Consider the following 21,628-nt stretch of genomic DNA (forward strand, 5'->3'; position numbering starts at 1 on the left):
GGTAAAGACCTCTTGCTGCTGCACACAACAAGGAACTGGCAATAAATATGTCCGGTGTTCAGTATGTTTGCTTCTGCCAGTTTCTGTCAGTTTATTCAAGTTCTCTCATTACTCTCTACACGTTTTTTGAGTTCTGTGTGTCACAGTCTCTACATATCTGGTCTCTTATTAATTATTCAAACCCAGCTCACAGAACACTCGAGCAAGTACAAGGTTTAATGCTGTGATCTAAAATGGGTAATGGTTCAAATGACAGCTCCATCCCACAGTCAGAACAAATGAGTGGTGTAGAAAGGTGTATTATTTTATTTAAAATTAGGACTTTATAAAATATTAAGTATGACGAGTATTTTTTTTACATTTTTTCCCTGTACATAATGAATTACAAGCTTGTAATAAAAACATCCTAAAAGTTTTTTTCAGCTTAGAAGTTGCCTTAACTTTACAAAAAAAAAAAACTTTCCAAATGTCACATATTCATATAGCTCCTGTACCAAACATTTTGAACACTGCCACATCCTTTGGGTCAGTTTTGACCCACTGATGAATTTATTGGATTTTCTGCTGTAGCTTGGGGTCTTTGTTCACAACCCATCCAAACATCTTAAATGACGTCTTATCGACTCAGACGTGTGAAGGCTCTTTACTAAAGTGCCCTAATTCTATAATGAGCAAAAAAGAAATGTTTCCAAATGTCACATTTTTGTGCAACAGCTATACAATGTAATCACTGCTATGTCCTTCAGAATTTTCAGCCACATTTACAGTAGTTCGTTTGCTCACAACCCATAAAAACATTGTAAATGTCATCTGTTCTAAAAGGTACGATTATCAGTACCACAGTTCAAGATTGTCAATCAATATGAAATAAAAAAATTTTGGGGTGAAAAATGTGATGTCCAGGACACCCAAAAGAGGAGTGTCAGAACCTGGTCAAAAAAGACACAGAAGGCACACAGCATTAAGTCGACACCTGAAAGATAATGTGAGGGTTAATTCAGAAACACTGACATTGGTTTTGAGCTTGAACTACTCATTTCAGGTCCAGGTTTGAACTTTGACTAGAGCAGTGGAAATTCTGAATATGTTCTTCCTTTTGTGTTTTGAGTGATTGTCTTGCTGCATGATGCAACCAGGTTTCAGCTTCAGCTCTCGATCAAGCAGGTCACCTACTTTAAAGATGTACTCGTACACAGCAGAATTCATAGTTTTTTCAGTTATGGCAAGTCATCCAGGCCCTAAGACAGCAAAACATCCCCATGATGTTCTCAACTGTGGAATACTGCATTTGCCTTACTAGAGACATAATGGGATCCACGTCATCCAGAAAGTTCCATGTTGCCTCATCCATCCACATAACAGTCTCACAAAAGGCTGGGGGATTATTCAGGTTCTTCTTGGAAAATGGCAGATGGCAATGAATGGTTTGTGCCTTGCTATTCTCCTACGAAGCCCATGTTTGTCTTTTTGACTGTTGCTTCATGAGGCATTTTCAAGGCAACACAAGGCTGCATGAGTATGGATTTATTTTGGATTTTTTAGGATCATTTGTGACTTCCCAGATGATGGAGTCACTTGGACAGGTTGGCCATGTTTGAGAAGATTCATTTCTGCCAGAAGAGCTTTCTGTTGGGAGATTAAGGCTCTTAGTGTGGTTCAGAGGAACTCCACAGCGTAATGGCTTTGTTGGAGTCTGATAGATTTCAACATGTTTACTTCTGATGTTCTGAGGAATTTCATTAGATTGTGGCATTGGTGGATCTTTGTGCTGGCAAGTTGACCCTGATGGAAAGAGTCAAACTAAGCTGGGGTTTATCTTGAGCAGTGCTGGTGGTGTTCAATCAGCTGACTCCATGTATCCCTTGAACTGGTTTAATGTAATTTGACACACTGCACCAAATCGTAGCAGGTAACTTTGTTTATTAGATAAATAGATTTTTAATAAAGTTGCCTTGCTCTCTCAAGTACCCTTTATCTAGAATCAAATGATGGTTGAAGACCAAAACATCATGTATCATAACTTGGAAATAAGGAAAGGGCATATGCTTTGTAACCAAAAGGCTTACAAAATTACATACCAAACTCTTAAAATATGTACACAAGTAGACAACCCTGACACTTGAATGCTGTACAAGTAGTGTTGCCAAAAATATCAAAAGTAGCGATGGTACCAATTCCATCGTGTATGTATAAAATGGTTTCAATATTCATCTTTTCATGGTATCGATTTTACATCTCCCACTTCCGGTACACTCTGACGGTGTGCGTATTGTGATGTCTGAGCGTTACACACATTGGTACGAAGATGGCTGACTCAGTCGCGTCACAGCTTTCTCCATCATATTTAACTGACAAAGAGTGCGGCCGCAGCAGCGTCAGGAAATACTGTGGCTTTGTGCCCAATGAAGATGGTAAACCCAAGGATTCATGCAAACCTGTGCTGCAGTACGGACCAAGGGGGGAAATACTACCAATTTAGCCAAACATTTAAAGGACTGGCACATAACACAGCACGGAGAGTTTCGAGATGTAGTTGTTATATCTCTCGATTATATAAAAAAAAAAAAATCTTAGAAGGAGACGAGACGCGATTGTCTCAGAGGCACTTTCACGTCCCGCAAGACGAGTCTTCATGCCAAGCAATGTAACCACGCCAGGGGCCAGAAGCTTATGCAAAGAGATTTGGAAAAGTCCTGCATGGTTATGTCAGTCACATTTCTTATAGAAAGAAGGAAACAATATTCACTCACGGGCAGTTGTGGGTTGCGTTGTCACAATATAATTCCAAACACGGAATCAAAATTCAATGCGATATTGACGAAAAGGTAAAAGCGGAAAGAGATCAAATATATGGACATAGGTGACGATGTGACAGAAGTGCGCCGTGCGAAATGCAGATCACACAGCACAGCAGCAGTAGCAAACCAGCAGCTGATCGAGCAAAGAGGAGGTAAGAAAAGAAACTGTGTTTCCCATTGCATCACCGTTTAAGATGGGGTGTCGAAGGAGTGATTGCGTCTTCTTGTGGTGTGTTCAGCCCCCCTCTTCACAACACGAGCAGCACAGATGCAAAGTGGTTAGTGCGTAGCGCAGGCGAGGTTTGGGAGATAGGTGAGCGAAGCCCCCTAGTTTTTAATTACAGATACATACGGATGAGCCTGTTGTGTTTGAAGTAAAGATGTGATGTGTGTTTTTTAATTTGTTAAGTGTTTCTCAGATTAAAAAACAACAAGCTACCTTTTTTTTTTACCTGCTGGTTGTGTTCACTTCTATACAATCTGTTGAGATCATGTAGATTGGCATTATAAATGTTTAGAGTTGTGCAATTGTTAGACATCTTTTGGTTTTAGCACAACATATAAAAGGCACATAACAGTGATGAAAATGTGCTCCGTTCCAACCCTACTTTATAAGTAGATGAGTAAATAAAAATACAGTATATGCTCACATTTAAGTTCTCCCACGGATAAATCGGGCTTGATTTTACTGTATAATTTCCGGTATTTTATAATGTTGGTCGTATAAGTCGAATGTGGAAAACTCACACTATTGGTCCAAGAGATTATGCTATGCTGACGCCCACCTGCGAGACTCACCACGGAGCACACGGCCTTTTTTTCCTACGTATTGTGCCTACGTGACAGTAATACCCGAACAATTCTGAAGCGACGTTTGCACTGATTTGTATTTTTTGTATCTCAAACCCTCATACACCTTTATCATAAGAGCATCCCTTATCAACGATGGAGCATTCAATCAAGAAAATAAGAAGCTGGTTTTAAATTAAACGTCATTGAAGTGGCGAAAGAAATTGGTAACTGCGCTCCTGCCACAAAATTTGATGCGTCTGAGAAACTGATGTGAGATTGGAGGAGGCAAGAAGATGTAAAACAAAAAGTTAAGTGTCGCATTTTTGAACAAGTTGGGGTCTGATTTTATGATTGATTTTTCGAGTTTCAAGACCCAACTTATACTCGTGTATATACGGTAATTGCCTTGTACTGCGATCGCCGCTGCTGCCCACCCGCCGCGTGAAGATATGTGTGCAGCCATTGCAAAACTTAGCCCACAAGGAGTTAAAATACAATGCTATGTAATATAACGTATAATATTTTAAAAGAGTTTTATTTATTTAATGGTTATGAACGCGATTGGTTATATGTTATTTAATATTCTTCATGTTTTGACTGACTTTTTTCTTATGATATAGGTAACATTAATTTTCTTAAAATAAACATTTTGCAAATATAACACAACTAAATGATGGGTCCGGTTATCAGAAACAAGAGATGGAAAGTTCTTCACAGTCACAGCCCACCCTACCAGCTCTATTTGCACAACATAAAAATGAGAACAAAAAAAATCACCAGAGGCCGAGAGACTAAACAGGGCAGTTGCAGAATACGTAGACGGGGATCAAGTACCTGTAGATACTGCTCAGAAACCTGCAGTTCAGCAGCTTGTGCAACAACGAAATAACAGATATTGTCTCCCTTCAAGAAATTATTTCACATACCCGCACTTTATGAGAAAACAAAAAGTAAAGTAATTAATAAAATTACGTAGAAGCCTTACTTTTCAACCACAACCGATATGTGGACCAGCAGGCCTGCCTCAGCATACGTGGCAGTAACTCTCCAGTTTATGACACAATCCTGGGACATGCAAAGCTGGTGTTTGGGCTGTGTCGGCCTAACACTGAGCAAACGAGAGAAAGCTTGGAGGAGGACATTCGGGATGAATGGCAGCTGGACATGACAAAAACGGCTGGGATCACAACTGATAATGCCGCATCAAACAACAAAGCATTTCAAGAAGATCTTACATGGATCCACTGCTTTGGCTGCAATTTGTACCCTGCAGTTGACAAGGCCTTAGACATACCTGCTGGGTCTGCAGCCCCCTCATGACTAAATAAAACAGTGTCTGCTTTCAGCAGGTCTCTAAAAATGTGTAGATAGTTGAAACAAAAGGACTTAGAGGTACCTGAACACAAACTAATTCACGTTGAGCCGACACGCTGGGAATTCAGCAGAAATGGTGGAGCAGTCTGCTCAATTCTAGCAAACAACAGGAAAAAAAATGGCACCTCATGCTAAAAGACTGTGACATTACAGTTCTTCAGGCTGCAAGAGACGTTTTAAGTCCATTAAGCTCTTTCACTGATGCCCTCAGTGGTGAAAAACACACCACCCTCTCCTCTGTTCTGCCATTAACATGGAAGATTTTTTCCTCATTCAACAGCTGATCAGGGTGATAGAACATCTTGAGACAGCAACTTAAAGACAACATAAAAAATGACCTAAGACAGAGGTGTGAGGCGCACCCAGTGCAACAGGTTCTCAACACGTCCACATTTCTTGTCCTAAGGTTGTAAAAGAGGAAGACAAGCAAATGCTAAATAACAGCGTTCATCTGCTTGAAGTGGAAACCTAAATTCAGCAAACACCAAACAACCATCAAAGAAAAGCAAAACTGACCTGAAAGGACTGTGAACAAACATTAAGGGGGAAAAGATGAGCCAAAGTCCGCACACTGCATCATCTGTGAGGTCACAGCTTATGAGAAGATGCCTGAATTTAGTGAAGAGGAAGATCCACGGGCATAGTGGAAAGCAAACTTACCTCATCTTGCTCAATTTGCAAGAAAGTATTTGTGCATAGCCGCTTCTAGCTGTGCTTTTAGGATGTCTGGCCTCATTTGCAGCTGATAAAAAGCACACCTCACAGGTTGGCATGCTAGTCTTTCTTGCAAATAATTTGCACTGTTTGTAATGGATAGCGTTATATAGCAGGGATGTTCATGGGCATAGGTGGTCTAGGTAAGCCCTCTAGTGGTCAGGGCACATTACTGCACTACCATGTAGAGATTCTCATCTTTATTTGGTTATACAAATGTGTCCTGACCGCACCGGAGCACAAAGAAATGTTTATGTTGTGCGTCTCAGCAGCGCCTGCACTGTCTGCACTTTGCACAGCACAATCTCTTGCCCAGAAACGGCCCTCAGCGACGCAACATTTCTTTAAACAATACAGACCTGCGAACACTTAGAGTCAAAGCGAATGTCCAATTATATTGTTTTATATTACTGTATTTCTGCATACTAGTGAAGTTGGGTCTTAACATCTGATGACCTACACAGTCCAACAATAACACAAACAACAATAACAATGATGACGATGCCAATAATAATAATAATCCTCAGATTGTAGACACAGACATAGCAAAATACAATTAAACAATCAAAACCGCAACAAGACTATAGCCGTTGAGTGAATTACTAAAAGCTGATTTAACTCAAACTATGATTTGCCTCCCAAATGGACCTTCCATTAAAACTATTGTTAAAACTTCGCACACAGTCATCCTCTGTTGCTCACCACCATCTGTGAGATTCACTCTGGATAAGCTAAAGCAGTTGTGTGTTTCTTTGGATAGGTATATTGCATTATTTGTATATACGAGCATATGGTAAATAGGAATTGTGGGCAAAGATTCCTATTTAAAGATAATCATTATATTCTCAATTTCACAGAATGCTGTCATCATGCTAAGTTTTCAATTTATATGTTTATTAATGTAAACATGTACTATGTTACGGTATTGTCTTAGTTAAAAAAAAAATAGTACATATACAGTACTGTGCAAAAGTTTTAGGCAGGTGTGAAAAAATGCTGTTAACAAAGAATGCTTTCAAAAATGGAAGTGTTAATCATTTATTTTCATCAATCAGCAAAATGCAGTGAATGAACAAAAGAGAAATCTAAATCAAATCAATATTTGGTGTGACCACCCTTTGCTTTCAAAACAGCATCAATTCTTCTAGGTACACTTGCACACAGTTTTTGAAGGAACTCGGCTGGTAGGTTGTTCCAAACATCTTGGAGAACTAACCACAGATCTTCTGTGGATGTAGGCTTCCTCACATCCTTCTGTCTCTTCATGTAATCCCAGACACACTCGATGATGTTGAGATCAGGGCTCTGTGGGGGCCATACCATCACTTCCAGGACTTCTCGTTCTTCTTTACGCTGAAGATAGATCTTAATGACTTTGGCTGTATGTTTGGGGTCGTTGTCCTGCTGCAGAATGAATTTGGGGCCAATCATACACCTCCCTGATGGTATTGCATGATGGATAAGTATCTGCCTGTATTTCTCAGCATTGAGAACACCATTAATCCTGACCAAATCTCCAACTCCATTTGCAGAAATGCAGCCCCAAACGTTCAAGGAACCTCCACCGTGCTTCACTGTTGCCTGCAGACACTCATTATTGTACCGCTCTCCAGCCCTTCGACGAACAAACTGCCTTCTGCTACAGCCAAATATTTCAAATTTTGACTCATCAGTCCAAAGCACCTGCTGCCATTTTTCTGCACCCCAGTTCCTATGTTTTCATGCATATTTGAGTCGCTTGGCCTTGTTTCCACGTCGGAGGTATGGCTTTTTGGCTGCAACTCTTCCATGAAGACCACTTCTGGCCAGACTTCTCCAGACAGTAGATGGGTGTACCTGGGTCCCACTGGTTTCTGCCAGTTCTGAGCTGATGGCACTGCTGGACATCTTCAGATTTCCAAGAGTAATAAGCTTGATGTGTCTTTCCTTGGCCAACCACTGCGTCTACGATCCTCAACGTTGCCCATTTCTTTGTGCTTCTTCAAAAGAGCTTGAACAGCACATCTTGAAACCCCAGTCTGCTTTGAAATCTTTGTCTGGGAGAGACCTTGCTGATGCAGTAGAACTACCTTGTGTCTTGTTGCTGTGCTCAGTCTTGCCATGACATGAAACTGTCTTCCACAACCTCACCTTGGTAGCAGAGTTTGGCTGTTCCTCACCCAGTTTTAAGCCTCCTACACAGCTGTTTCTGTTTCAGTTAATGACTGTGTTTCAACCTACGTGTGACATTGATGATCATTAGCACCTGTTTGGTATAATTGGTTGATCAGACACCTGACTAGAATCCTACAAAATCCCTGACTCTGTGCAACTGTACCTATAAGAATTGATGCTGGTTTGAAGGCAAAAGGTAGTAACACCAAATATTGATTTGATTTAGATTTTTCTTTTGTTCGCTCACTTTGCATTTTGTAAATTGATAACAATAAGCAATCATTATTTGTATTTCTGAAAGCATTCTTTGTTTACAGCATTTTTTCACATCTGCCTAAAACTTTTGCACAGTACTGTATATACTATCAAAATACCCACGCTTTGCAGTGGAGAAGTAGTATGTTAAAGAAGTTATGAAAAAGAAAACATTCTAAAAATAACGTAACTTGATTGTCAATGTAATTGTCGTAGGCTTATTTTAGTATTGTTTGATGATTGTAAAGAGTTTAATTTATGATTGTAAATGTGCATGAGAAATGTACATTTTTAGGATGCAAGGATCTCTTTGTAAACAATGTTTGCAGTTCTGCCCTCGGGCTATAAAATGACCAAGCTGTCTGCTGAGCTTACTCTTGAGCATGCGACGTACAGTTGGCCATGTGAGAAACAATCTTGTGTCAAGTCAATGCCGACCTTTTTTAGAGTCTGGCTCTGTCACTTATTTATTGTCATAGTGAAACAGACCCTTACTGGAAATTGGAGGCGTTTGAATTGGAATGGGAGGTCAGAGGGTATGAGAGAGATGTGAGGAATAAATGCAGTCTCCCCTGAGCCAGTTGCATTGAAGACAGTTGCCTCAGTGAGGTTATTGTGCAGAGATTTGATCTTGAGCCTGGTGCCATTCCAAAGTTTTGGTGGTTGTAAGTTTCGTAGTAACATAATTGGTGTGCCGACCTTCTAAAGTAGAGTATGCAGAGGCATGCCCGGAGGATTATGAGTGTGAAGAAACTAAATGAAAAGGCAGGAGTCACCAGCAGGAAGACGTGAAGCAAGGCGAACAATAACAGGATTGAAGCTGTGGAGTAAAGAAGAAGGGAGCAGAGAGCACAACGAACAGCTGAGGAAAGGAAGCAAGTGAGGAGGCACATAAGCGCGGGATGTCGTTAATGTATATAGGCAAGGAGCCAACCACGTGGTAGGTGTGCGGATAGTGACCGTGCGGAAAAAGGAAGGGGGAGTGGGGGCGGCCCTTGTGCATCTCTGCCATGAAATAAATCCTCTGTTAACGGAAATAAGGAATGAAACCAAAAAAAGGAGAGGTCAATAACGAAAGTTCCTTACGGCATAATAGTGAGAACCGCCAAAAAGAAGACGTTATTTTCGAAAGTTCGTTACGGGGCACGGCGCGCAGTGAAACATACTTAACATTTGTAAGTACAGTGTAAAAGATGAGCATGGGAAATTTGGGCTTCCTACGTATATTGGAAGTCACAGAAATAGTGAGGAGGGGTTTCCCCTATCTATATATACAGTTTAGGGGGTACACCCGTTTCCCCCCTTGGGTGTTGCAATAGGACATGAAACATACCTAACATTTGTAAGTACACTGCAAGGAATGAGCGTGCAAAATTTCAGCTTCCCACCGATATGGAAAGTGGGAGAATTAGTGATGAGTCAGTGAGGGCTTTGCCTTTTATATGTACAGTATAGATATGCAGAATGTCACCATCATCAAAAAGCACACATTTAGCTGGTGGTTTAAATAGAACTATAGAAATTAAACTGTAGTTTTAGCTATAACTTAAGTGCTTCTTTCTTAATTCTCTTTGGAGAAATGTGAAAAGCAATAAATAAAGATTACAAATGCAGCCCGATTCCTACTTATTTTCTGAGACAGTCTTGTAAACAGACATTACTATAACTTGATGTTCTCAATTTGTGATTTCGAGGTCCTAAATACTTTGCTGTGCCTAGTCCTATCTCCAGGTCTTGCGGTGAGGATTCCTCTCAAAGCAGAGGCGGTGGTGGGCTGCCATTTACAACTTCACCTCGGGCAGCAAAACTCCTAGAACTGGCTCTGACTGATGTGTGCTATTGATTTGTTGTGTTTGAGTTGTTGTACTTCATAAGAATTGCACTGCTGTTAATTTAGTTATTTACTGTTCAATAGACTGTTGTACTTTACTGTTCATTTATTTAAATGTCTATTTAGTGTGGGTTTGTGTATTTATTGTGTATACATGTATTTTATAAGAATTACACAAGGATGTAAAGGTTTAATTTTGTAATAAAAATATGTTTGAGTTACATTATACTGTGTTAAGTATCAAAAATGGTATTGATTGTTAATACTTTTCTTGGTATTGTATCAAAGTTTAAAATTTTGGTATTGTGACAACACTAGTACAAGCTAAGGCTACATCTACACTACCGCAATTTCATTTAAAAATGTCATTTTCCAATGAAAACGAACATCCACACTAGTGTTTTCTCTGTTTCTCAGTTTCTCTGGCCAAAGTAAAATGACTGAAAACGCATATGATGGAGACATTCACCTACACTGGGCACGGCACACACTGACAGCAAAAACCTGGAAAGGACAGTAAGGCTGCCAGCCTTGGGATTTACTGCCAAACTGTAGTGACTGGTAAAATTATTTGCTTTTTCCACATGTATGCAGCATTCAAACTGTACAAAACACAATTTAGATGCCTACAGGAGAGCAGCTCTTCTGTGTCGGCTAGGTTGGAATATGGTGAGTCAGGGAATGAGATGTTGGAATTAGCACAATCTCCCCCATAGAATACAACCAGAGAGCTTGAAGGAAGGCAATAAGCACAAACAAATCAGGCTGAACGGTGGTGCAGTGGTAGCGCTGCTGCCTCGCAGTTAGGAGACTCGGGTTCGCTTCCCGGGTCCTTCCTACGTGGAGTTTGCATATTCTCCCCGTGTCTGCGTTGAGTTGCCTCCGGCCGCTCTGGTTTCCTCCCACAGTCCAAAGACATGCAAGTTAGGTGTATTGGCGATTCTAAATTCTCCCTAGCGTGTGCTTGGTGTGTGTGTGTGCCCTGCCTGGGGTTTGTTTCCTGCCTTAAGCCCTGTGTTGGCTGGGATTGGCTCCAGCAGACCCCCGTGACCCTGTAGTTAGGATAAAGCGGGTTGGAGAATGGATGGATGGATGGATGGAAATCAGGCCGAGGTGGCATTTTCAGACGCCCTGGTAGGAGAGCGTTTTCAAAATGGCAGAGTACAGAGGACAAAAGGCAAAAAAGGGAGACTAATGTCAGCATATTTAAGTGAATATATAGTAGTGTGTGCCTGTAGCCTAAATAAAAAATGCTCATTCTATGATGAGGGAATACAAAAAAATAATTAAAATTGCTCAGTCAGGAAGCTGCTCTGTCTTGCATTTTCCTGTGGTGCAGGCTCACGGTTCCCAATCTAGTTACATACAATACAATCTAAGTATTTGTAATTAAAAAAAAAAAAAGATAACCTCAAATACCACAAATCTGATTGCAATCACTCACAAATAACCTCAACACCAATGTCCAGATTACTGCGATTTACACTTCTTCATTAAATGTTCAGTGAGGCTTTAATGCAACTCTAACTTTGCAGTTCCGTCATGGCATTACTGGCCTCTGCTGTTCAGGGCCATTCTTTGTGAGAATGACGAAGTATGTGTGCACTATGGTTCTGAAAGAGTGGGATGTGGTTGTTGATGTTCAGTTTTAACAGTTTATGAGAATAACTCACCCAAATCTTCAACAATGCTCTTCTTTTGGCTCACTTCAGACGTACTCCAGATTTTGTCCATTATTCGGCTGCCATACTTGTTGCAAGCAAGTTCTATGAGGCGCCCCTGTCAACAGAAGCAGATGTGACTGTTGGTGGAGCTTTGGTTTTGTGAGAGGGAGCGTGCAAAGTAATCTTTAATAACAGTTTATAATACTGCTTATACTAAAATGTCATAATGGAAGGTTTAACCCTTAAATTGCCACATACTTTTTTGCTGCACTTTTTAAGGAAACGTTACAATTCACCAAGAAAAAGTGAAACTTTAATGGAATGCATTTTTTGTTCATGCAAAGAGCATCAATTACTGCAACACTGATCATTTTACACGCTGCCAATGAACTGTAAAATCTGTAAAAAAAACTGCTGCAACAATCTATGATTATATGTACTAGGTGCAACTGACGGCATTGATGAAATTCAGTAAATCACCGAGCCGACTGCACTTGAACTGGCTGCATGCAAACACACAGAGGCCAACGCTGATGCTTGCAGGCTAGTCTAGTGCAGCGGCCGAATCCCAGGGACAGTTTTATACACAATTTACATAACATTTCTATTATTATTAAAGGTATTAAGCAGTTCGCATACGTTTGCAATCTGAGATTTTTCGTCTTTTTTTGCATATAACAAAGACATATGCTTTACATTTGCCATTCCAACAGATTGCACATCACAAACATTAACACTGTTATCGTTTTTTTCATGTCTGCCGTTTCTATAGGAGGGTGACAATGAGTTAAATTCCAATGGATGTTTTTCAAATGTTGACAAGCAATAAGCAAAAGGAATCAATGAAAACCACAGACAACAAAAACAGAAGAAAAAAAAAACAGTACGAGGAAAGTTCGAAAGAGATTTTTTTTACAATGTTTCTGTTTGGGGATCGTTGTGCAAACGTGCACATCTGAGCTGCGACCACAGATCTAACTGCTCTGTGGATGATTCGTTCAAGCATTTCAAGGTCACTTCGTTGTAATGAAAGCATCTGTTGAATGTACTTCGTAGTAACGTGATTTCTATAGACTCATGTCATATGGGGAAACTGTCGGGACCGTAAAAATACTTTGTTGTAATACTCTCTCACCTCAGTCTCTCTCCTCTCTCTGCGCTGCTGCAAAGCCCCGCCCGCCAAGCGTTCTGAAAAGTCTGAGTGAGTCGCCGTTGCCGGCAGTTCTCTCGCGGCCCGGCTGTCAGACGGCTGCGGACCGGGGGTTGGGGACCCCTGCTCTAGAGGATGGACATGGACATTTGCCAGTTTAAGACCTACAATGATTTCCAGGAAATTTCCATGTGAACAAAATTCTCAGCTGAAACACTTAAAACGGGGGTCTCCAAGTCCAGTCCTGGAGAACTAAGCAGTGGCCAGTTAGTGAGCATTATCTGCTTCAAATTGACTTCGATTTTCCCTTCATTTTAATTGACTTGAACTTTAAGATTCAATACTTAGAATTGTTTCATTCTTTTTGAATGGCACCCAAACAGAAATGTGACATAAAGTGAGCCAAAGGATAACCAGCTAAGTCAGGGCCTCAAACTCCAATTTCTTAGTTAGAAGCCAATTCTTGTTGCTAATTAAACCCGTTATTTAATTCCATGGCTTGTTGGTGCTCTCATTCAACCACAGCAGACATTTCCAAAACTGTGTATTTTGTTCTAAGCACAGTCAAAATGTTATGTGACCAAAGCTGATCAACATTACTAAGACCTTCACCTTCTTTATTTTCAAATATTGTACAGTGGACACTGGTTAGCTGGTCACGTGTTACCTTGTTTTGTGTCTCATTATTGTTTGACTGCTAATTAAGGAAAAATGAAACAATTTAGGGGGCTGAGTCTTAAATAGCAAATCAATTAAAACAAAGGCAAAAGACTTTAATTAGCAGTAAAAACTGATTACTAATGAAGGGTTAAGAATTAAAACCTGCAGCCACTGCTGCTCTTCAGCACAGGAATTAGAGACCCCTGACTTAATTTGTCACAACAGCAACTCAGAGATGAAGAGAAAACTGTTCAGCCAAGTTATCCTGTGTCTGGTTCACATTTTTATATAAATGGGCAGTTTAGCAGCTATCAACTGCATTGTGTGCTGTAGGCTGAGCATTAGAACAATCTGGACGAGAACAGGCCATTCAGCCCAACAAAGCTCGCCAGTCCTATCCACTTAATTCTTCTAAAAAAAACATCAAGTCGAGTTTTGAAAGTCCCTAACATCTTACTGTCTACCACACTACTTGGTAGCTTATTCCAAGTGTCTATGGTTCTCTATGTAAAGAAAAATGTCCTAATGTTTGTGTGAAATTTACCCTTAACAAGTTTCCAACTGTGTCCCTGTGTTCCTAATGAACTCATTTTAAAATAACAGTCTCAATCCACTGTACTAATTTCTTTCATAATTTTAAACACTTCAATCATGACACCTCTTAATCTTCTTTTACTTAAACTGATAAGGCTCAACTGTTTAAATCTTTCTTTATAATTCCTCCCCTGTAGCCCTGGAATCAGCCTAGTTGCTCTTCCCTGAACCTTTTCTACTGTTGCTTTTTTGTAGCCTGGAGACCAAAACTGCACAGAGTACTCAAGATGAGGCTTCACCAATGCGTCATAAAGCTTCAACATGACATCCTTGGACTTGTAGTTGTATACTGTCACCTCGTGTCGTGAAGAGTGTATACAGCGTCTTTATTCAGCCTACTGGGAACATTAAAAGATGCAAAGGCTTAGGTCTGCCATGTCATGTCAATTTTTCTAACCTGCTTAATCCAGACCAGAGTCGCTGAGGGGTGCTGGAGCCTATCCCAGATAGCACTGGGTACAAGGCAGGAACACTCCATGGTCATAGCGCCAGGCCATCGCAGGGTTATCATAATTGTGTTCATGTCTCAAATATGTGTTAGAACAAAACACAAGACGACCAACACTGTTAACTAGCAAATCTACTTTAGCTGTCACATGAAAATCAAAGGGAAAACAATCAATAAAAAAAAAAAAAAAAACTTTATAAAGTCAAAAAAATTTTTTTCTGAAAATCTCCTGAGCACTTAGAACAGCCGCATCTGTGTTGTATGTTTTTCCATCTCGTCTGTCTTGCCTCGTGACTTTTATATAAATATAGAAGTGAGTACCCCATTTCAAGATGTCTTGTGTTTGACAATAAATTGTTATTACTGCGTTTAGCTCAGTCGCCTTGACCAAGTCTAATGGTCCGGAAACCCAATTCACCAAAAATAGAAATGGAAAGAAACTAGGAGCCTTACTGAAAAGTCTTATTAGTTATTGGCTTGGTCAAAAGCGAAACTGGTAATTTGATCCGACACCCAGTCACTCTCCTCTTTACTCAGTGTAAAAATTTAAAAGCCAAGCATTGATGCCTCCCTTGTGCACAGCACAAGTCGCGTGTGACACGCTCAAAATATGACAAAGCTTTTTTACTCCTACCGTTCTGTGATTCTTGGAATCTTGTGGACTGCACTGAAGTTATAATCAATTGCTTACATAATCTTAAGAAGCATGATGTGACATTTATATTTCTGTAAACATCTAATGTTATTAAAAAGCAATAGTCAGTATATTCAGAAAATGACTTCTACACAACCCTATCTTCTGGATTGACCAGGTTTTCATAGTTTGAAAATGTTTCAGTTCAATGACTGGTTCTAGCCAATAATAATAATAATAATACTAATAACGTGGTAATTTCCACCTTTTATGATAGCTAATTCATTGCCATGTTCAGTAGTGGGTATAGAAAAGAATCACCCCCTTCAAAATATTCACATTTTGTTGCTTTGCAGCCTGAAATGAAGACACACAAAAAATATTTCTCTGGCTCTATTTACTCAATGCAACTTATAACTGCCAAGGGAAAGATATAATAGTAACAGTTGAAACAAAATAAATAAAATAAAAAAATAAAAAACATAATCACTGAGATGGTTAAAGTATCACCCCCATATGTTAGTACTTGGAACCACCTTCTGCTTTGATTACAGCCATGAGTCTCTTGGGATTCTTCTGTACCAGCGTTATTTGCCCACACTTCCTTACAGAACTGTTCAAGCTCAGTCACATTGGATGGTGACCGTTGGTGGACTGCAATCTTCAAGTCATTCCACACATTTCCATTAAGTCTGGGCTCTGATGAGGCCACACAAGGGCATTCACCTTTTTCTCCTTCAGCTTCTGTGTGGTCAATTTTGCTGTGTGCTTCGGGTCATTGTCATGTTGGAAGGTGACCCTTCTTCTTGATAACTTTCTGGTAGAGGGCTGCAGGTTTTCCTCAAGAATTTGAGGGTATTTTCCCCCATCCATTTTTTGTACTATCTTGACAAGTGGCCCGGTCCCTGATATAGAGAAACAGCCCCACAACAGGATGCTACCACCTCCATGCTTTACTGTAGGTATGGTGTTCTTTGGAAGGTTAGCTGTATTGGCTTTCCGACAGACACACCGTTTGGCGTTGAGGTCAAATAGTTTGATTTAGGTCTCATCTGACAATAACACCTTTCTCCATTTGGCCTCAGAATCTTCAAAGTACATTTTGGCAAAGCTCAATCAAGACTTGATGTGGCCTTTCTTGAGGAGTGGCTTTTCACTTGCAACCATCCCTTACAAACCACATTTGTGATATTGTTGTCCCATGCACACAATGACTACAGGCCACTTGGTAGCCCTCTGACCAATTTCCTCCTCGCTCTTCCATCCAGTTTGGTGGGACAGCCTGATCTGGGAAAGGTCCTAGAAGTACCAAACACTTTCCACCTCTTGATTATGGACTTAATTGTGTTCCTAGAGATTGATAAAGTCTTTGCTTTTTTTGTCTCCATCACCTGACTTGTGCCCGTCCACATCTTTATCCCCAAGATCTTTTGACAGCGCCTTGCCACCCATAGTTGACTGTTTGCTTTCAATTGCACTTCCATGAACTGGAACAGTCCAGGAATAGCTACACAAATCAGAATGATTACAACTGATCACAGGTGGAAGCCAATTAGCTTGGTGTGCAATGCAGAATTGATTAGTGATTAGCTAGATTGATTAGGTGATTAGTTACACCTGATTGAGATTACAAGTATTTTTTTAGAAGGGAGTGATGCTTTAACCATCTCTGTCATTCTAATTTTTTTATTTTTTCTGAACTGTCACTATTATAATTTTCACTTGGTTGTCATAAACTGCACTGAGTAAATACAGCTTGAGAAATGTTTTTTGTGTGTCTTCATTTCAGGAAACAAAGCAACAAAATGTGAATATTTTGAAGGGGGTGATTCTTTTCTGTACCCACCATAACTAATTCATTGCCAGATTCCGAGTACAACTGTTAGGCTTTGCTTGTGGTAAGCACAGATTTTCACCGAGTGTGGTTTGTTCAACTGCATCACGACAGATGCTGGAATTCAAAGAAAGAAAAGAAAGCATAAATAATTTTGACTTCTGTCTGGTCTGAAACTGCACAGTTTACAAAGCAAGCCAAGCAGTTTTAATGGCAGAGAAATCAACAACAATACACAGTTGGAAGTAATAAATACAGTGGTGTGAAAAACTATTTGCCCCCTTCCTGATTTCTTATTCTTTTGCATGTTTGTCACACAAAATATTTCTGATCATCAAACACATTTAACCATTAGTCAAATATAACACAAGTAAACACAAAATGCAGTTTTTAAATGATGGTTTTTATTATTTAGGGAGAAAAAAAAATCCAAACCTACATGGCCCTGTGTGAAAAAGTAATTGCCCCCTTGTTAAAAAATAACCTAACTGTGGTGTATCACACCTGAGTTCAATTTCCGTAGCCACCCCCAGGCCTGATTACTGCCACACCTGTTTCAATCAAGAAATCACTTAAATAGGAGCTGCCTGACACAGAGAAGTAGACCAAAAGCACCTCAAAAGCTAGACATCATGCCAAGATCCAAAGAAATTCAGGAACAAATGAGAACAGAAGTAATTGAGATCTATCAGTCTGGTAAAGGTTATAAAGCCATTTCTAAAGTTTTGGGACTCCAGCGAACCACAGTGAGAGCCATTATCCACAAATGGCAAAAACATGGAACAGTGGTGAACCTTCCCAGGAGTGGCCGGCCGACCAAAATTACCCCAAGAGCGCAGAGACGACTCATCCGAGAGGTCACAAAAGACCCCAGGACAACGTCTAAAGAACTGCAGGCCTCACTTGCCTCAATTAAGGTCAGTGTTCACGACTCCACCATAAGAAAGAGACTGGGCAAAAACGGCCTGCATGGCAGATGTTCAAGACGCAAACCACTGTTAAGCAAAAAGAACATTAGGGCTCGTCTCAATTTTGCTAAGAAACATCTCAATGATTGCCAAGACTTTTGGGAAAATACCTTGTGGACTGATGAGACAAAAGTTGAACTTTTTGGAAGGCAAATGTCCTGTTACATCTGGCGTAAAAGGAACACAGCATTTCAGAAAAAGAACATCATACCAACAGTAAAATATGGTGGTGGTAGTGTGATGGTCTGGGGTTGTTTTGCTGCTTCAGGATCTGGAAGGCTTGCTGTGATAGATGGAACCATGAATTCTACTGTCTACCAAAAAATCCTGAAGGAGAATGTCCGGCCATCTGTTCGTCAACTCAAGCTGAAGCGATCTTGGGTGCTGCAACAGGACAATGACCCAAAACACACAAGCAAATCCACCTCTGAATGGCTGAAGAAAAACAAAATGAAGACTTTGGAGTGGCCTAGTCAAAGTCCTGACCTGAATCCAATTGAGATGCTATGGCATGACCTTAAAAAGGCGGTTCATGCTAGAAAACCCTCAAATAAAGCTGAATTACAACAATTTTGCAAAGATGAGTGGGCCAAAATTCCTCCAGAGCGCTGTAAAAGACTCATTGCAAGTTATCGCAAACGCTTGATTGCAGTTATTGCTGCTCAGGGTGGCCCAACCAGTTATTAGGTTCAGGGGGCAATTACTTTTTCACACAGGGCCATGTAGGTTTGGATTTTTTTTTCTCCCTAAATAATAAAAACCACCATTTACAAACTGCATTTTGTGTTTACTTGTGTTATATTTGACTAATGGTTAAATGTGTTTGATGATCAGAAACATTTTGTGTGACAAACATGCAAAAGAATAAGAAATCAGGAAGGGGGCAAATAGTTTTTCACACCACTGTATGACCAGTAGCTTAGAATAGTCAGATCTTTAATATGCAGCCATCAATAAGAATTGCTTCCTTAAATGTAATCTTACTTTTAGTTTTTTTAGCAGCTTGGCAAGTTCTTTTTTATTCAGGTGTCTCATCATAACATCCAGCACATGACTTCCTGAGGGGTCACAGGCCAAGGTCACTAGATCACTGGATGATAAGAGTCGCAGGCTTCGGAGGACGATTGTGTTGTCTGAGAAACCAAGCAAAGTCTGCACAAGGCGGGAGCCATTGTAAACCACACCAGACAGAGGCCTCTAAGGAGGAATTGCAAAAGAGCACAATGTGAAAAATATACAGGGAATAGTAAAATATACTAAAATATAAAGCAAAACTAGCACTCCAACCCAGGCTGTCATCCATCTTAGTCTAAAAGCATTAACTCTGCATGGCTTTAAATCACGTGCAGTATACACACCACGTATGAGGGTTAATTTGTTAAAAATTGGATGTTTCACATGCTTTTTTATATAATTAGACTAAGCATCTTCTGTACATATTTACTAATGACTAAACAGTCACAATGAGACTTCTTAATCAGGTCTCTAATTTTGGTTTTGCAATAGAGTAAACACTCAGCAGATCAACTAGTCGGTAACTTGCGTTCAGTGTGGGGAATGGCAGGGTCTGCAAAGGAATATGAAAACTGAATACGTACCAACTATATAACATCATGTTTACTTATGCTTCTGGTTAGTCTAATGGAAAAAGCATACATTGAATAATAACCCCTTAATTCCTTCTACACTCAGGACTGTGTACACATCCACTCTACAAACAACATCATGAAGTGTTGTGGAGCTTAGAATTCTAATGGAGATTAGCGGTCTTACAGGGAGGAGGTGCAGACCCTTAATAGGATGGAGTGCAGAGAACAATCTGGCACTTAACACCACCAGGACCTTTGAAGTTTGCTTCAGTTTACATCAATGGAGAACTGGTGGGGAGAGTTTCCAGTTTCAAATTCCTAGGCATTTATGTATATTTCAGAAGACGTCTCATGGACAGGTAACTGTATTATCCTAGTTGAAAAGGCACAGCAGACGCCTGAGGATACTTAGGACAACCAGTTTGCAGAAGCAGCTCCTGGTGTCATTCTACTGCTATTCCACGGAGAGTGCACTGACTTACTGCATTTCTGTGTGGTATGCCTCCTTTGCTGAGAAGAAAGCACTGCAGAGTTGTTAGCAATGCCAAGAACATGACAGGGACTGAACTACCTACACTGGAGGAAATATATATACATACACACACACACACACACACACACACACACACACACACACACAAACACTGTATGCAGAGGGCTACCAACTTCACCAGGGTCCTGTCACATCCTTACGACCATTTATTTTCACTGCTGCTTTCTAGACAACCCTACAGAAATTTTCAAACCCGAACATCAAGGCTCAAAACAGCTTCTTCCCCAGAGTTGCCATCAGACTTAGCCAGGCGTTAAATCCGCTCACTCCCCAGTACTCCTCTTATAGTCTTGCACAGAAAGCTGATTTAAACATATATTTGCATCCATGGATGTGTATATAGATAAATGCATATAAAGTGCATTCAGAAAGTATTCACACATACTCACTTTCTTCACATTTTGCTATGTTGCAGCTTTGGGCAAAAACCCTTTACATTCACTTTTTCCTTCATTAGTCAACACTCAATAATCCAGAATGACAAAGCAACAAGTGGATTTTAAGAATTCTTACAAATTTATTAAAACTAAAAAAAACTGAAAAATCACATTGATAAAAGTATTCAGACCCTTTATTATGACACTTGAAATCCGTTTCAGGTGCATCCCATTTTATTGATCATTGCTGAGATCTTTCTACACCTTGTTTGCAGTTGACATCATTCGGAAAGGCACACACCTGTCAACAGAAGGCCTTACAAGTGACAATGTGTATCAGAGCAAAAACCAAGCCACGAGGGTGAAGGAATTGCCTGCAATTCTTAGATGAAGGATATTGTCAAGGCACAGATCAGGAGAATGCTACAAAAATTGCCACCTGGCCAAATTGTGCAATTGTGAGAGAAGGGCCATGGTAAGAACTCAATTGTCATTCTGGCTGAGCTAAACAGAGAGGGAGGAAACATCCGGAAGAACTACCACCACTGCAACACTCCACTAATCTGGGCTTTATGGCAGAGTGGCCAGACAACACACAAAAGCCTGCTTGGAGTTTGCATAAAGGAACTTAAAGGACTCACAAACTATGAGAAACCAGATTCTCTGGTCTGATGATGCCAAGATTAGCATCACAACTGTAGGAAACGAGGCACAACTCATCATCTATGCAATACCATTCCAACAAGCATGGTGGTGGCAGCATCATGCTGTGAGGTTGTCTTTCCAGCAGCAATATACTGAAAAACTAGTCAGAGTTGAGGGAAAGCTGAACAGAGCAAAGTACTGAGATAATCTTAATGAAAACCTACTCTAGAGTGCTATGTTCCTCATACTGGACTGAAGGTTCACCTTCCAACAGGACAATGACCCTAAGTACAAAGGAAAGACAACACAGGATTGGCTTTGGCTGAGTTTCCTTGTGTGGCACAGCCAGAGCTGGACTTCAAGCTAACTGAATATTTCGGGAGAAAACAGCACATAGCTTTCCATTGATGGTCTTCATCCAGCCTGACAGACAGGGCTTGAGATGATCTGTCGGGGAGGATGTCCGAAAATCCTCAACTTCAGGTGTGCAAAGCTTGTCATATCAGCCTCAAGAAGACTCCAGGCTTGAATGACTGCCAAAGGGGCCTTCAACTAAGTACACAGAAAAGGGTCTGAATATTTGTGTTTTTTTAT

General features: G+C 40.3%; 1 protein-coding gene across 1 annotated transcript in view; it reads right to left on the reverse strand.

The window, feature by feature from the left end:
- LOC114645843 (nucleolar protein 9) overlaps positions 1-21,628 on the reverse strand; it is a 45,359-nt gene that overhangs the window by 2,332 nt on the left and 21,399 nt on the right. Inside the window, exons 10-11 of the mRNA XM_028793710.2 lie at positions 18,855-19,067; positions 11,592-11,697 (exon numbers count right to left, since the gene is read on the reverse strand). Of these exons, the coding sequence (XP_028649543.2) occupies positions 11,592-11,697; positions 18,855-19,067 (319 nt within the window). The remainder of the gene's footprint in view (positions 1-11,591; positions 11,698-18,854; positions 19,068-21,628) is intronic.

Source organism: Erpetoichthys calabaricus, chromosome 2, assembly GCF_900747795.2.
Source record: "Erpetoichthys calabaricus chromosome 2, fErpCal1.3, whole genome shotgun sequence".
NCBI classification, from domain to species: Eukaryota; Metazoa; Chordata; class Cladistia; order Polypteriformes; family Polypteridae; genus Erpetoichthys; species Erpetoichthys calabaricus.